This window comes from Bufo gargarizans, chromosome 6 (genome assembly GCF_014858855.1).
Source record: "Bufo gargarizans isolate SCDJY-AF-19 chromosome 6, ASM1485885v1, whole genome shotgun sequence".
Lineage (NCBI taxonomy): Eukaryota > Metazoa > Chordata > Amphibia > Anura > Bufonidae > Bufo > Bufo gargarizans.
In genome coordinates, this window is record NC_058085.1 from 286,742,613 (window position 1) to 286,759,166 (window position 16,554).

Sequence of the window (16,554 nt, forward strand, 5' to 3'; positions counted from 1 at the left end):
CTGCCCTCAGCAGATCAGCTCTTCTCTTCTGTAAGTCACAAGTGCTGACTGCTGGAGCGCATTGTCCACCTCCCACTGTTCTACACAGAAGCAGCGAGTGCAGTAATACATTCTGCTTTGTAGCAGTCCAGGCTGCACTGAGCCACATGGCAGCTTCTGATCTATAGCTGACCAGTGGCCTCCCCTTCCCTATCACTGCCCAGACAGAACCTCTTTCTCTCTCGGTTTTACTAGTGTTGCACAAGTAGACAATTTGCTTGTACTGCTTTGATGGCTGCCATACCGACTGCCCTATGCCTTTCATTACAGTTATGGCAGCCAGAACAAGGAGCCATGTGCAGAGCGGTCAGTTCAGGCAGATGGAGCTGCGCAGGGACTTGGGAGAAAGATTTTATTCTTGCTAAAAAGTGCATCTTTACATTTATCAACTTCATGAGATAGGCAATATATTTTAGATCATCTGTGGGATCTCTCTCAATAAGCACATACTTTAGTTTCATACTAGCATTTGTCAGATCCAGCACAGAACAGCCTGGTGGATCTCTGTATGGCATTGCCGGAAGCTACACAGATGCCGTCTGGCCCCATTTACTATAATGGGGACTGGCAGAGATCTGGCTGCAACTCAGCAAATATGCCAAGAATCAGTATTTGTCCGACATATTCTCTGCATAGTTGCTGGGTTGCAGCCGGATGTGTACAATCCCCATTAGTTTATGGGGCCAGACATCATCCATGTAGCGTACGGCAGTGCCATATACACAGAGATCCAGAACAGCCTGCTGGAAACCGCTAGTGTTAAATTGTTGAATTTTTAGCAGTCTTAGCCACACAGAGTAACCCACAAGCATGAACACTAATCAGCCAATGACTAATGGTCAGAAGTGTCTTGCTTGTATTTAAAGGTGGCCAGACACAGACTATTTTGACCAAAACAGTCGTTGCTTAGGTCAAATTTAACAATTAACTATCTTTTTAGACGACTGGCAATAGACCCTTATGTCTGAAAAGTCAGCGTTTAATATTTTCATCCAATAGTCAAAAATAATTAAAAATCTCTCTTCGAAAGAAAGATCCCAGAAAGATTATTCGTCCATTCCCGGTCCATTAGGGGAGAGCAATGATCTTGTGTGTGAAAAGCTATTTAGTGGAACACGTAATTGGCTTACTGAGCATTCATACGTGCTCCTGTTTGCGATCATTGCTGTAAAGTAAGCATAGAATCATTTGTCTGATCAGCAGAACATCTCGTGTACATGGGGCAGGTACTGCAGACAATATGCAAATTGTACGGAAATGAACAATCTTGGTCGTCTCCATACAATTGGGATAGGGCAGTGTATAAAGCCTTTTGAACTAGTCCTGATAAATGTGGTGTTGAATGGCGCACGTTCCTGGCTGAAATCCATGTGGAATGACTCTTGCATCATTTTCAGGCAAGTGGGAAATTGACGAGTTAAATGTACATTACAATTAACATCAGTACTGAGTCTATACCATGTTTAACAATTATTACCCGTGAAAAAGGGTTAAAGGGATATTTTCATCCGTGCACGGGGACAAGCAGCAGCAGCGCGGGGAGCCAGGTAAGTATATTCACTGTGAGGGGCCTGTCGTATGGGGACATTTTTATAGTATCGGATAATCCCTTTAATTAGTATGAATATTTTACTACTTTCTGTAGTCTAAAAGAAAAAAGTTATGGTTCATGGATTGCAGCAACTTTAAAAACTGAAAAATTGTTTAGCAAGACCTAAAATGAGCTCGTCACCAAGGGGTTAAGGGTAGTATTGCTAGAAAGTGCAATTGTAATAAGCAATTATAACTACTGTATTTCAGACTACAGGACGCCCCTGACTGTAGTGTGCACCCAGGGTTCTGTGGATGCAGCAATATTAAGACCTGTTTGTGTGGGGCAAATTGTATATTTATTTGCACGGTTTTCGGTGTACATACATTTTGTGTGTGTGTTTGGGGGGGCGACTTCATAGTTTTGCCAAGTTTTTTTTTTTTATTCACTGTCCAGTATAATCAGTATACACTTATTTTCTTGTCAATAAAGCTACAGTGATTCATATAGTTGATTACATTTTACTACTTTTATACAAGAAACACCATTTTCTATCGATAGAGTGGCTAATCTAGGCTTCTGTACATGGCAAACCCAAAGACAATTGTTACGCCTCAGGCTACGATGTAGCAGTCGCTGTTTCTACAATGCCAGCCATTGGATCCTAGCTGTCAGACAGCCAGACAAACAGGTTCAGGACAACAGTGCTAGGCCGAACCTGCAAACTCCTAAAATGTCATATTCGTACATTTAAGCCCCAACTGGTGATCACACAGTATAAAGACATACTGGCATAAACTAAGGGGTTAATGCTTTCCTGAACGTCCAAATAAACTCATGCATCTTGCATGCAAATCACTATAATCAAAAGTTATTCTGATTTGTTTATTATTCAGTTATGAAACCCCATCATCCAATACAGAAAGGCCCACTAATGCATGCCACTGTGATATAAGGGTGCCTCAATGAATTAGGTTTAAAGCAGTTGAAATGTATTTCAAGGGTGTTAATGGCAGAGCTGGATATAGGAATCAGGTGGACAAGGTGGCAAAAATCTCTCTAATAGGCAGCAACTTGAAAAGTGACTTGTATGATAGTTTTTAAAGGGGAAGTCTGCTCTTATAGTGGTCAAAATAAGTCAGTGGCATTTTGATCAAGGATGAATACATAAAGATTAAGATCTGATCGGTATCTTGCATTTAAAATCAGTAAATGCTAGGGGAAAACTGCAATTTATAGGCTATGGACACCTTTCAGGGTAATTGTTTTTTTTTATTGCATTCTAATTATTTTTGGATTGGTCTTTTATTTTTATTTTTTAAAGAAACACACAACACACCTCTGTGTATGGTCTGAGTATTTGCAGAGTAGCAGGATCTCTGTTCACAGCAAGTCCCACAGAAGCCCCAACTGCTCACGTGTAGCCCTCATCTCTGAAACACTCAATGGGTAACTGCTATAATGAGTGCACATAAACACAAGATAAATTCATATCAGTTTGACAAGCTATAATGAGTGTTTATGAGCAGCGAGGTGTTCATAGAAGGGCTACACAACAGCCATCAGGGCATCTGACAGGGCTCACTGTACAGAAGGGTGGCTACACTGCAAATACACAGAACGACATCTGTACAGAGAGAAGGGCTGAAATATATATTATAGCCTTTAGTTTGGCAAATTAAAGGGGTTGTCTGGGTTCAGAGCTGAACCCAGACATATCTCCATTTTCACCCCGGCAGCCCCCCTGACTTGAGCATCGGAGCGATGCACTCCTTTGCCCTGCGCTAAATCGTGCAGGGCAAAGGCATTTTTTGGAGATCCGGTGACATAACCGGCATTGAAGGGCGGGCTTTAGCGCTGCCCTAGCCAGTAAAATAGCTAGGGCAGCGCTAACGCCCGCCCATCAGATCCGGTGACATGACCGAACACACTGCTGGGTTAAAAGCTTTCGCCCGTCAGTGTGTGACTAAGCAAAAGAGCCTGTGCCTTGCGCGATTTAGCGCAGGGCAAAGGAGAGCATCGGAGCATGAACTGCTCCGATGCTCAAGTCGGGGGGGGGGGGGGGGGGGGGGGCTGCCGGGGTGAAATTATGGGTATGTCTGGGTTCAGCTGTGAACCCGGACAACCCCTTTAAGGCAAAGTACAGAGTCGTGTCTCTTACCAGGGCCTTGGGTGGTGACTTCTTCTCATTCTTCTCAGATTTTACCTTGATCTTCTCTTTAGGCTTGCTTTCTTTGCTTGAGCTAAGCGATTTCATTGTGGCTGCAGCGTGCTTGAGTATGCAATCATGACCGCAGTACACAGAGTCAGGAAGAGCATTGTTTGCACAACCTGGTCCAATGCACCTGGCTATATCTGGAGAGTCCGTCAACTCCGTAGACATAGTAACCTCATGCAAAACCTGAGGTGCCTCAGACATACCTTGAGGTTGTGCTACAGACTCTGGAACCGCCACCTGCAATAAGGTTAAAGTTATGAGTAAAAAGGTCACTGTACTTTTACGCAACATTGAATAAATCAATAGTACAGGTGAAAGTTTTCTGAAAGTTTCTGAACAGTCATTTTATTGAGTAAAAAGCTCTCATATGCTGCATGAGACTTGCAAGAAGCTGCCTGAAGCAACAATTTAGTGGCACCATGTACACAATGCAGAACTTCTCACTACAATAATTTATTGAGAATAGGCATTTTAATACACCAACTACTACATAACAGCAAGAAACACCACATGATGTACTTGTGACAAGGGTTTTGCCCCAAAATATGTTGTTACGAGATTGTGTGAAAACAAACAATGCAAAACTCATTCTTAAATAAATTTTAAAAAAATGAAGCATGTAAACAAACATTTAGGATGAGCTTGTATGCCAAAGCAAAAAAAACAAAAAACAAAAAAAAAAACTGCCATCTGTCATGAGTGCTCCTATTGGCATTTCATGCTGCCCATGGTTTGGTAACTATATAGGCAGCCTGGGAAATCCCCTTTAAATGGGTTAGCCAACAAATTACACAGGATAGGTGATAATGGATTACGGAATGATATAACCGCTTGAACGCCTAGCAATCCCACGAAGAAGGGGTCCCCGAATACCCTCCCAGTCTACCTCAGACCGATGGAAGTGAATGAAGCAGTGAACAGACAAGCACACTATTGCTCCATTCAGAGAGGAGGCCACAAGTTCTCTCATTGGGGGCTTCGGCTGTAGGACCAGTTATTTATCAGCTTTCCTGTCGACCAATTTTTATGGGCTAAACCCATTATGGGACATTTTTAAACAAAGTTTCAGGTTAAGAATACTTACAGGATGAAAAATCTTCAGTTTCTTTTTGCCACTCGGGTGTGCAGCTTTCTCAATTCTGCCTTTGATACCTTGACTGAGAGCGCACTGTTCCATAAAACCCAAACTGCTGACTTCAGAAGAACGAGGAACTGGTGCCGTCTCTTTGTAGTCACTATCTGTTCCACTTTCTTCACGCTCCTGCAAAATGGTGCAGTTGGGGCAAATATAATCCTCACCATCCTTCTCGAGAAGTCGACCACGACCTTCAGATATTCCAACACAATCTCCATGAAACCACTCTTCACATCTGTCACAGCAAATCATGAACCTGTATTTCAAAGACAACATAAAAAGGAAGATATCATACTATTGTTCTGTGTTGTGGCTACAAAAACAAAAAAGTAACCTCCCTAAAGCATAAATGAAGAAATAAGCACAGCAGCCAACAAGAAATGATAAAATGCTCTACAACACTTTCTTCCTGTGGTGAGAAAGTTCCCTGAAGTTTTATTGTCCCTTGGAGTGTTTTTTCCCCAAATCGCAGCATGCACTGGGGTGTGACTGTTTTCAGCAACTCAGAGCAAATGTGACTTAAAAAAAATGCCAGATGAACTGCATATAAGCAAGATGCTTTAGAGAAAAATCATAGGCAGACTATACCTGTTATTGTGAGGCTGGCGACATAAACAGTATAAAGCATTTGGGTCATAGATCTCAGCTTCAGTTCTTCTTCTTGGTGAGACAACTGTCTTTTCCGGTTTCTGGTCCTGTATGTGTTCTGGGCTGTGGGGTTCCTGCTTTATGGCAATAGTTTGAGCTAGCTGCTGTAGTATGGCTGCACGATTTGCACTCCTAGTGCGGACAGTGGACTCTGAAGTGTGTGTGTTTCCACTGCTCATGGCGTGCACATTCACAGTTTCACCTGCAGAGTTGTTGCTGCGTCGACTTCTTAGCTTGTTCTGAAGCTCCTTCAGAGTCATTCCATCACTATCAGAACTGTCATCCTCTTCTTTTTTAACCTGGGCACTAGAAGCAGCCTCTATAGTCTTGGATTCGAGCTTTACTTCTGGAGTACCCTCTACACTCCCTTCTGATGCACTTTCCACATCAGTTACTGGACACGACCTATCGCTGGAATCTTCCACATTGTTGCTTTTCCTCACTCTATTTCTTCTGACTGCTGTAAGGAACTCTTCCACCCTCTCCGTAGGCTTTGGTTGGCGTCCACTACGTCTCAGAGATGGAGTCTGTTGCCGAGTGGAGTCCGCACTCTCCATATCTGTGTCGCTAATTATCTCACGCTTGGCAATTGTCGTTTTACGAAATCCCCAAGTTTTCTTGAACTCCTTGCTTGTTGGCTTAACAGATCTCAGCACATCTTCACTCGTGTGTTCCTTGTCATCCGAAAAAGAGGCTATTATGATAAAAAGTAAAAGACAAAATACTCAAAGTGATCAATATTAAAATCCTTAATGGAACAAGTTCCTGCACCTTTATAACATGTTGTGCTCGTTCAACTGCTCTTATGTTCCTTGCATCTCATGTGTACGTGGAAACTGCCAAGTTCTAAAATTTACACTCCTACCCCTTACTGACGCTTAGCCTATCCCCACAACTCATGCCAAAGAGAGAAAGGATATGGTTAGAGTACCCTTTTGCTAGTACCACACTACTTTGCAATAAATAAGGACTTTAAAAGGGCTCTGCAGTTTTTTTAAACTGATGATCTATCCTCTGGATAGATCATCAGCATCTAAATCGGCAGGGGTCCGACACCCAGGACCTCTGCCGATCAGCTGTTTGAGAAGGCAGCGGCGCTGGCAGTAGTGCGACGTCCTTCTCGCTGTCAATGGCCTGGGCGGGGCTAAGCTCCATTCAAGTGAACAGAGCTTAGCCCCGTCCAGGCCATTGATACTAGTTGTGATATCACTGGGCCTGCGATAAACAACGAGAAGGGCGCTGCACTACTGCCAGCGCCGCTGCCTTCTCAAACAGCTGATCAGTGGGGGTCCCGGCTGTCGGACCCCCGCCGATCAGATGCTGATGATCTAGCCAGAGGATAGATAATCAGTTAAAAAAAAAAAAAAAACACTGCAGAACTCCTTTAAGAGTCACAACAAAAAGGTAACAGCCACAGCTGGAAAACTATCATGCTAAATAAAGAGTACATTACTATACAAAAAGACTAATTTTAATAGCAGAGGGAGGGGGGTGTAGCAATTCAATATATACTGTAACGAGCCACTGTCTACAGTATGATATATACCAATAAAATAAGTGACCTGAAGTCATGTCATCCAGCAAAGGGCATCTTTAAATTTACAAATAAAAATGTTCCCAATTACCATAGCGTACTCCCCATTCTGGTACAACAACCTTATAATAAGGAGGGATGGATGAATTAATGGGTCATAGGAGCGGCATATCTTGTGACGGGAGTACCCCTCTAATGCAGACTGTAGTGAAAGATTTTATTCTGTTTTATGTGCAAAAATCTGCAAATATTGGAGCTTTTGATTTCTAAGGCTACACCTAGTTCCCACTGTTATATACCAGATACTGACAGCTCATTAAAGGGTAACTGTCATATTTTCTATTTTTATTTGCTAGTTTATTAGAGCTAGGCATGTATACCTGAGTGTGTCAATGATTTTCAAAAGATCTGTAATTACCTCATATCAGCTTTTATTAATGTCCCCTGTCCCTTTCCACTGCTCCCTTAACAGACAGTTGCTATGGCTTGTCTGTCTCGGACTGAGGGGCGGTCCTTCACACTGCATGCGGCTTCAGAGTGAGGAGGAGAGTCTCTCAGTAATCCAATCTGATTGGCTGTCAGGGAGCTGCTGGCTACAGCAAGTGTGTATGGGAAGTGAGGGAAAGCAGTTTTGGCCTCAGAACTGGCAGAGGAGCCATCTTGAGAAGGTCCTCGTATTGTAAATGTTTAAACAGCTGTAACTAAGGAAAAAACTCAAGGAAAACAGTGGTATGTGAAGAAACTAAAGATTGCTTTATACATAATGCTGTTGCAGCAGTAACATATGCCAAAATTGTTTTTTTTATGAAAACATGACCGTTACCCTTTTAAGTATTTTTAAAGGTATACACATTCAGGGAGCAGTATTTGTATTGTAATAACAGCAAATAAATAAAAGCACTAAAACAGGAGTTAGCCATACACCTCATCTAGCCTATTGGAATCCATTCACATTCATTTGGGGGAAGTAGACTCCCTGTTCTTATTATCAGTGGGAATCCCAGTAGCTGGAACCCCATCAGACAGACACTTGTCCCCCTAAACAATGGGTAGAAAATCCATTTCTATTGTGGGAAAACAAAGGGGCAATAGTTCAGCATACAAGATAAAAAAAACGCTCTCTAAAAAGGTAAGCTAAACTGCTATCTAGGAGAGCAATAAAACCAGCCTAAAAAGCTTTTATAAAGTCTTACCTGCTCAGAGAGAAGGGGATCTGATCGAACCGCATATAGCTAATGCCAGTCCTACAAATAATGTGTACAGACCCTGGAGTTGAGCTTACTTGTAAGGTATCTACTGTAGATCCAGCCCAACCTTTAAAAAGGAACCTGTCACCGGGATTTTGTGTATAGAGCTGAGGACATGGGATGCTAGATGGCCGCTAGCACATCCGCAATACCCAGTCCCTATAGCTCTGTGTGCTTTTATTGTGTAAAAAAAACCCGATTTGATACATATGCAAAGTAACCTGAGATATGTATAAAATCAGGTTTTTTTACACAATAAAAGCACACAGAGCTATGGGGACTGGGTATTGCGGATGTGCTAGCGGCCATCTAGCATCCCATGTCCTCAGCTCTATACACAAAATCCCGGTGACATGTTCCCTTTAATTAAGCCTAACGCACACCACGACATACAGTTAGGTCACAGTGCAGGATGCCAGCTGCATAATACAGGCCGAACGCAGTGTCAAAGACTGGGATTTGGCCATGACTATGAATGAGCGAATAGACTTCAGATGAAAGATCTGAAGTCAATTTGCATAAAACTTTGTTCTAATACTGTATGGAGCAGGAGCTCTGTACAGTATTAGAATGTATTGGCTCCAATAAGCCGAAGTTATCACTTCGTAAAGTCTCAGACTTTGCGCAATAACTTTATAAATTAATTTGTACTGTAAAAAAACCATTTCCCCAAACTCTGGTTTGGTTCCAAGTGGTACCTTTGAGCCAAACCAGAGTTTGGGGAAATGTTTTTTTTTTTTTACAATTTATGAAGTTATTGCGCAAAGTCTGAGACTTTACGAAGCAATAACTTCAGCTTATTGGAGCCAATACATTCTAATACTGTACAGAGCTCCTGCTCCATACAGTATTAGAACGACGTTTGATGCAAATCGACTTCAGATCTTTCATTCGAAGTCGATTCGCTCATCCCTAGTCATGAAGCAAATCCCAGACACTTAACCCCTCATATGCTGTGATAAACAGAACTGATGGCATCTGTGTGGTTAGGCAAAGGGAGAGAGTTCCCTCTGCTTTCTAAATGGAGCTCCCACAGCAAAATTGTGGGGCTCTGACTGGTTGCGAGTTCCTAGGCCTGTAATGGCCAACTGCCTGAAAAGCTGTGCACGAGGCACAACTTCTCAGGCAGCGTATTGGAATCCCATAGCATAGAAAACTACTGCGGTCTGTGGGACAAGGATCAGATGATGTTATGTTCAAGACCCCTAAGGGACTAAAAATGACACTGAAAAATATATTTTAAATGTAAAAACACAAAAATAAAAGATCTCGATCTCTCTCTCTCCCTCCCCCCCCCCCCCCCCCATTCTAGGACAGGTAGATTGAAGCCATTTTAAATCACTCCTGGAGAACCCATTTAAGAAAACCAGTGCACACTCCAAACACAAAAACAAAGCAGCGCTCACAAAGAACTGCTGCCGGGTTAACTCTGTACAGCATCAGGGAGAGAGCTCACAGAGAGTGGCCCCCACAGACAATACACAGAGGAGCAGAGACACATACTAAGAGAGGCTATGTAGCTGGGGACAGCGTGGATAAAGGACAAATAAGGCTACCTGCACAAGTTTAAGATTATGCGCCGAGAAAAGGCATAATACAGTACAAGCAAACTGAACGAGATTAGACACCTCATGTACACTTTGCTTTCTTCTGTGAAGAAATCTACCTGCTGTGTAGATTTTGATATCCACGGCATGTCAATGTTTCCCCCATTTACTGCAAGATTGAGGTCTGCCGAAAATCCGCACCAAAAAGTGACATGGGCAGTTTTTGTGTGGAAAAGCATGAAAAAAAAAAAAATTGCGTAGCTTCTGTTTTGAAACTCACTCCCGTGTGCAGATAGCCTACGGGGTAAAACACTTTACATACATGAAGGGGGTCCAATGCCCTGTACTGGTTTCTTAAGGGTTGATTTGTTTTAAATAAAAGCACTGAGAAACACTTCAGGTGTATTTTTAAACGATTAACATACAGAATTCTCTTTAGGCTAGCATCAACAAGCCAACTGGAGTAGTTTAAATGACACCCCCTAAGAAATGTTCTGTACACACACCTGGATAGGAAGATAGAGCTACCTCTATCACTTACAGGGACTGTCAGATACTGACTGTCCATTGGGTACTTTGAGTCGCTTTACACCGCCAGTGTAAACATCGGGCAGTGTAAAGTGGCCTTTAAGACAGGTCATAAATACCAGATTGGAGATGTTCACTAAATGGGAGCTTCCAGTACTCAAAGCTCCTGCAAACAGCTGATGAGCAGGGGTGGAGGGAGTCAGAACTCTGCAGATGTAATTCATGACCTATCCTTAACATAAGCCAAAAGCCCCAGCACAACACTCATTCTTTTTCACGAGTCCAAAAAAGCTAATATGGAGCCTTACGATAATCAATGTTTAATGAGGAGTATGGTTTCTGGAGTCACTCCACATACTCTACTTCTTTCACTGATAGGACTGCCTCCTTGACTTTAAAGCCCAGAATGACCAGGAATTTTAAAATGTATAGAATACAAGTTAGGCTTCATGCACATGACCATTGTTTTGTTCGGTTCCGCAAAATGAGGTTCCGTTGTTGCGTGATCAGTTTCCATTTCAGTGTGTGTTCCTTTATTTTTGGAGGACCACCAGACAAAGGAATGTAAAATAAAAAAAAATCTGAGACAGGTTTGCCATGCAAATGATAGGAATAAAACGGACGCGGACGACAATCTTGTGTGCCTCCGTGTTTTTTAGTGGTCCCATTGACTTGACTGGGTCCGCGAACAGTTTTCAGCAGAAATAATAGGACATGTTATATTTTTTTGACGGACTGGAACCACGGACACGGATAGCAAACTGTGCACTATCCGCATTTTCAACGGCTCCATAGAAATGAATGGTTCCGCACCTGAAACGCTAAAATCGGCGGAATGGACGCGGAAGCAAACAACGGTCGTGTGCATGAGGCTTTAGGCTGCAGACCACAAATTGCGGGAACGCAATGTACGGGCATCTACAGTGCGGCCACCATCTGTGCCTCCGTTCCACATCGCACTGTATCTCCCGGATTCAGTGTGCACATGGCCGGTGGCCGTATATTGCGGACCCGCGGTTTGCAGGCTTCAATATGGGCACGGCCGGGCGTATGAGGCATTATACTGAATGTTTTCACATAGAACTGTATATTAATCTGCTCAGCTCCTCCTACTCTATAACATGCTGCATTTAGCTCAGAGACCATGTTCAACGTGAGAGTTTCCCTTTAACGTTATAACTTGGAGAAGAGGATAAGTGACTGAATTAGAGCAATCAAACATAAAAAAAATTTAAAACTACAACGTTCTTCTGTGGGCATCTTTAGCTAGACGTAGTAAGAAAACAAAAGAGCTGTCATACTATCCTATTTCTGCAATCTACTGTTTTAATAGAGGTGGATTTACACCGGGTGAGGAGAAGCCGATCGTCAGCAAGGAAGTCTTCTTTACCCGACAGTAAGCTGCTCGTTGTTTGTACATGTTCCCCTTGTTTGAGTGGGATTCCTTCCGATACTCCGAATTCCTCTCACACCCCAAAGACATACTCACAGGGTGCTATCCGATTGTGAGCCCCATACGGGACAGCAAGCAACAATGATATCTGTAAGGCGCTTCAGAATATGATGGTGCTATATAATCAAGTTAAATAAATAAAATATACATATCACATCTGTACCAATCCTATGAAAAGTACATAAACTACAGCATACCAGGAGAACTGCTCTCCAAGATTTCAAGGTTGAGTTCAGTTTCAAAAGTCACTGAAGGTAGAGAACTTGTCACTTCCTCCATTGCAGGTGACGCTTTAGCTCCCACACTGCAACTCTGAAAACAAATATGTATGTTTGTAAAAGCAGCAGTAGCCAAATCTTTCAGAGCAAGCCGCAAGCCAACAGCTGCGGAAAACACAGTGTGTCTGACTGTATCTTGAAGGACGGCCAGTCTAATACAGGCCCAAACGATAAAAATTCACTATTAGAGCTACTAAGCCCTTATTCATTGTATACCATGCACACAGAAAGGACTGCCACTAAAATGGATGCAGCCATCAGTAAATGCTTCCATTGGCTGTTTAAATTCAAAACTAAATTTTGGATGACTGGGGGGGGGGGGAATAAAAATCATACAGTCAAGCACAAAATGTATTGCATGTTTCTAAAAGCCTGGAAATGAACTACTTTGTGCCCACACCCACATTACAAAGCATGCCAAATAAAGCGTATGCATCACAAAGATATGCAAAATGAGCGTTACCTGGGCGTCAAGGAGACTTCAGCCTTGATCCATCCTCACGGTGATGACCGTAAAACTTTATACTCGGTCGTCAGAACTTTCCCATAAGGGCGCCGTCCTGGAAGAGAGGAAACAAACTGATTAGCACTGTGTAACAAACAGCTCCGCTGTAAAACTGCAACTTCTTACAGGAGCTCGCTAGATGGATCCCAGTCCCTACCACATCCTGAGAGCACTATTCATATCAATAGATACAGCTGGACTTACACGCAGGCTAGTAGAGATATTTCTGACAGAACTGTTGTACAATGTATCCACCTCAACAGTGACTTCATAAGGTGGATTTACACAGTCCGAAGTCCGATAGGCAGATTACTGGGCAAAAAAACGTTCCTGCAATCGCTTGTTCCCAACAATTTGCTGTCTAAATGTGATGAACCGATGAACAAGCAAAACGCTCCATCAGGCACATCAATCGTCGTTTCTGGGCAGCAGGTTGTGTGGTCTAAACCGCGATCTGCTGCCCAGAAATCACGATTCTGTATGGGGATGAGCGCTGACAATAGCAATCCCCTGTCCTCATACAGTGAAGAGGATTTCTGCATGAAAATACAGCGGTCTCCTTCACGGAACAGTCGACTGTTGGGAAGGAACACTGCAAGGTGTGGCAGATTAGCTCCATACACAGCAGATGTTGGCAGTATTCTACAGCCAACATGAAGCCGCAATGACCAGAATAAGATAACTCAGATGCTGCGGTCAATAGTGATGTAGGCACCTGAGGGGTTAGACAGAGGCCTGGGGTTCCCTCTGTCCTCCATTCGGAAGCAAAACTACAGGGTTCCGATTGGTTACCGAGGGGCTCCCAAGTCTGCTATAGCCTGCAACAGGGCTAATAGGTAACCAGTAAATATCCCATAGACTGTTTGAACAATTTTTATTTTTTTTGTTCAAAGATAAAATAGTAAAACATAGCAAAACTATAAAAGGTAAATGCACACGTTCAGGATTTATGTGCGGACAATCTGCACTGAAATGTGCAGGTCCTCGCAGGGAAATCTGTGCGGTCAATCCACATCAATTGGTGCAGATTTTACTCTCACCATTGAAGTGAATGGAGAAAATCTGGGTCAGGAAAACTAAAATTTTTACATGTTTTGGATTTTAAAATCTTCATGGAAAAAAACCGAATTGTGTACACGAGAATTTAAATTTAGCATAGAATACAATAGACACGACCTACGGTGCGGATTTTCCGCACTGAAAGTCCACACGCAGTCCTGATTGTGTGCATTTAGCCTAAAAAAGGTATTCAACAGTGAAAGCTGTAGGAAAAAAACCTAAACAGCAATGGAATTGCCTTTTCTTCCAAAATAAAAGCCCAAGAAGAAAAAATATAAAACTGGTCTGGTCCTGACAGGGTTAAATTTAATCTTTTTTTTTTTTAGCTTTACAAGATGTATTTGTTCCCCAAAAGTGGGAAGAAAATGGCTGTAGGTCTTATAAAAGCAAATACTAGCGAGCTCTTTCACTTTTGAAGCACCCATTAGCATACAGGAGACACACCAAGTATAGCAATGCTAGCGGCAGGCAGCGCTATCCTGACTGGGTACAATGTCAGGTTGTACTGCGCTGACTATGACCGGATGCTGCACTCATACAGATAACTACAGCGTGGCACTGAGAAGACCAAGGAGCGGTGAGTGCAGGAGAGGCAAGTTCATTTATTCTCTCTCTCATGGGGGTCTGACTGATATGGGGGGAATCTGATACAAGCAGAATGACCAGGCTTTGCAAGAGTATATTTTAACTATTTCAAGTGTCCCCCATAATTGGCTAATACATATTTTGGAACTTTTTCCTGAGATCATTGGTTTTGTTGAAAAGTATATAGCAGGAACAAAAAAAACACATATTACACACTAATTACATAAAGTAAAAAATGGTATTCTCTGACCTGTTAGAAAGGTATATTATGTAATCTGTAGTGGATGTAATCTTTTTAACAGTGACTATTTGTGAGATATCCACTCCCTTCTGATGCTCAGCTGTGACCAAGACTAACAGGACAGGAAGTCAGTTGCCTCCATTCATTCCTATGAGGCCGACATTGAGGCTCCCATAGGAATACATAGAGAAACTGCCTTCCTGTCCACACATAAGATGCCGAGTTATTTGGAAAGTCCACGTGCTGGCCACATGACACAGCCGAGGATCGGGAGGGGATAGCTCACAAAATACAGACAACTGGTAGGAAAATTACCTTCAATACAGTTTACATCAAGTACCTCTCTAACAAGTCAGAATTTTTGTGGGAGTGCTACTTTACAATAAATTCAAACAAACCCCAGGATAGGCTGACAATCTTGTGTGTATGCAGCCTTCTTCCCAATGCATGGTGAAAGATGGATTGGTCCTGAAGGATTTCAACATGCCGGACCCCACCGCCAGAAGGGTCTAGCAGCTGCTTATTCCCTCTCCCAGTTGAAGTAACCACACATACTCAGCTGAGTGCACACTTATGTTGTTTATATATTTGGTCACCATTATTTCAGTTTCTCTCTGGAATGGAACAGAAATGTCAAAAAGGAAACTAATGCTGGAATTGCTCATTTTTCTATGGGATGTTCATATGATTTGGTGCATTAGTTTTAAGGCCAGAGGCAAAATTTAGAATAGACCAACCTTGCCTGGCACTCTCAGTCTATGAATGTCAGACTGGGGCATCCAGTATGTAAGCACATATCAATTCTATCTGGTTCCCAGCACAAAACTGGTATGCGAGTAAGGGTCCATTCACACGTCTGTAGTGTATTGTGGATCCGCAATAAAACCGGCCGGCACCCCATAGAACTGCCTATTCTTGTCCGCAATTGTGGCAGAGAATAGCACATTTTCCCTTTTTGTTCCGGAGCTGCGGACCGGAAGTTCAGGGCTGCGCTCTGGAAATGTGGATAGCACACTATGTACTGTCCGCATCCATTCCTGCCCCATAGAGAATGAATGGGTTAGCACCCGATCCAGATAATTGCAGAACAGGTGAGGACACATTCTACGGACATGTGAATGAACCCAAATTTGTTGCAGAAATGAAGTGCATGTGTCGCAACAGATATGCTATATGTGAATATAGCATATGATGAAGAGTCTGGGAGACTGCTCTAGGCTAAAATTAGCATTTGGTTGACAGCTTTAATTTTATTTATTTTTTATGGATGCTCTATATTAGGCTGACCTTAAATTTTGGGCTTTTAAGTGAATAAAGCTTCCAACTATTAAAAAGGGTTGTGTCATGAATTTTTTTTTAAAAAAAATTCAAATCAGCACCAGGATCTGGACATTTTTCTGATTGCTTGTGATTAAAAATATAGTATAGTCACTGAGCAATTCAATAAAATGTATCAGTCTGGAGACAACAGCTGTTTTCTTTATTTTTCTGGCCATCTTGCGGAGGAGGTTAGAAGCCAAGACAATCGCAGGGAGAGATGCAGCAGAAAGGACATGCTCCTAAGGCCTCATGCACACGACCATTTCGTTTTTTTGTGGTCCGCAAATTGCGGATCCGCAAAACACGGAAGCAGCCCGTGTGCCTTCCACAATTTGTGAAACGGAACAGGCGGCCCATTGTAGAAATGCCTATTCTAGTCCGCAAAAAACAGACAATAGGACATGATTCTTTTTTTTTTTTGTGGGGCCACGGGTGCGGACAGCACACGGAGTGCTGCCCGCATCTTTTGCGGCCCCATTGAAGTGAATGGGTCCGCACCCAAGCCGCTGCGGACCAGAACAACGGTCGTGTGTATGAGGCCTAAGGAAGGACACACATCCTGAGCTGCCAACTTGAAGAGAATCTAGCAGAGTAACTGGATCAATGAATCGAGATCTCTGGATCCATGGGAAGTACAGCGTTCTAACTTTCTTAGAAACCTATTGTCATGTACAATGACGTCCGAT

General features: G+C 42.8%; 1 protein-coding gene across 9 annotated transcripts in view; it reads right to left on the minus strand.

Annotated features, from left to right (window-relative positions):
* Positions 1-16,554, minus strand: part of DIDO1 (death inducer-obliterator 1) — a 61,110-nt gene that overhangs the window by 34,294 nt on the left and 10,262 nt on the right. For 4 of the 9 annotated variants that reach the window (XM_044299785.1, XM_044299787.1, XM_044299783.1 and 1 more), the window contains exons 2-6: positions 12,622-12,718; positions 12,078-12,192; positions 5,512-6,265; positions 4,873-5,179; positions 3,732-4,025 (exon numbers count right to left, since the gene is read on the minus strand). In XM_044299785.1, the coding sequence (XP_044155720.1) occupies positions 3,732-4,025; positions 4,873-5,179; positions 5,512-6,265; positions 12,078-12,159 (1,437 nt within the window). In that variant the 5' untranslated portion in view covers positions 12,160-12,192; positions 12,622-12,718. The remainder of the gene's footprint in view (positions 1-3,731; positions 4,026-4,872; positions 5,180-5,511; positions 6,266-12,077; positions 12,193-12,621; positions 12,719-16,554) is intronic. The other 5 variants (XM_044299789.1, XM_044299788.1, XM_044299790.1 and 2 more) reach the window with 2 other exon arrangements.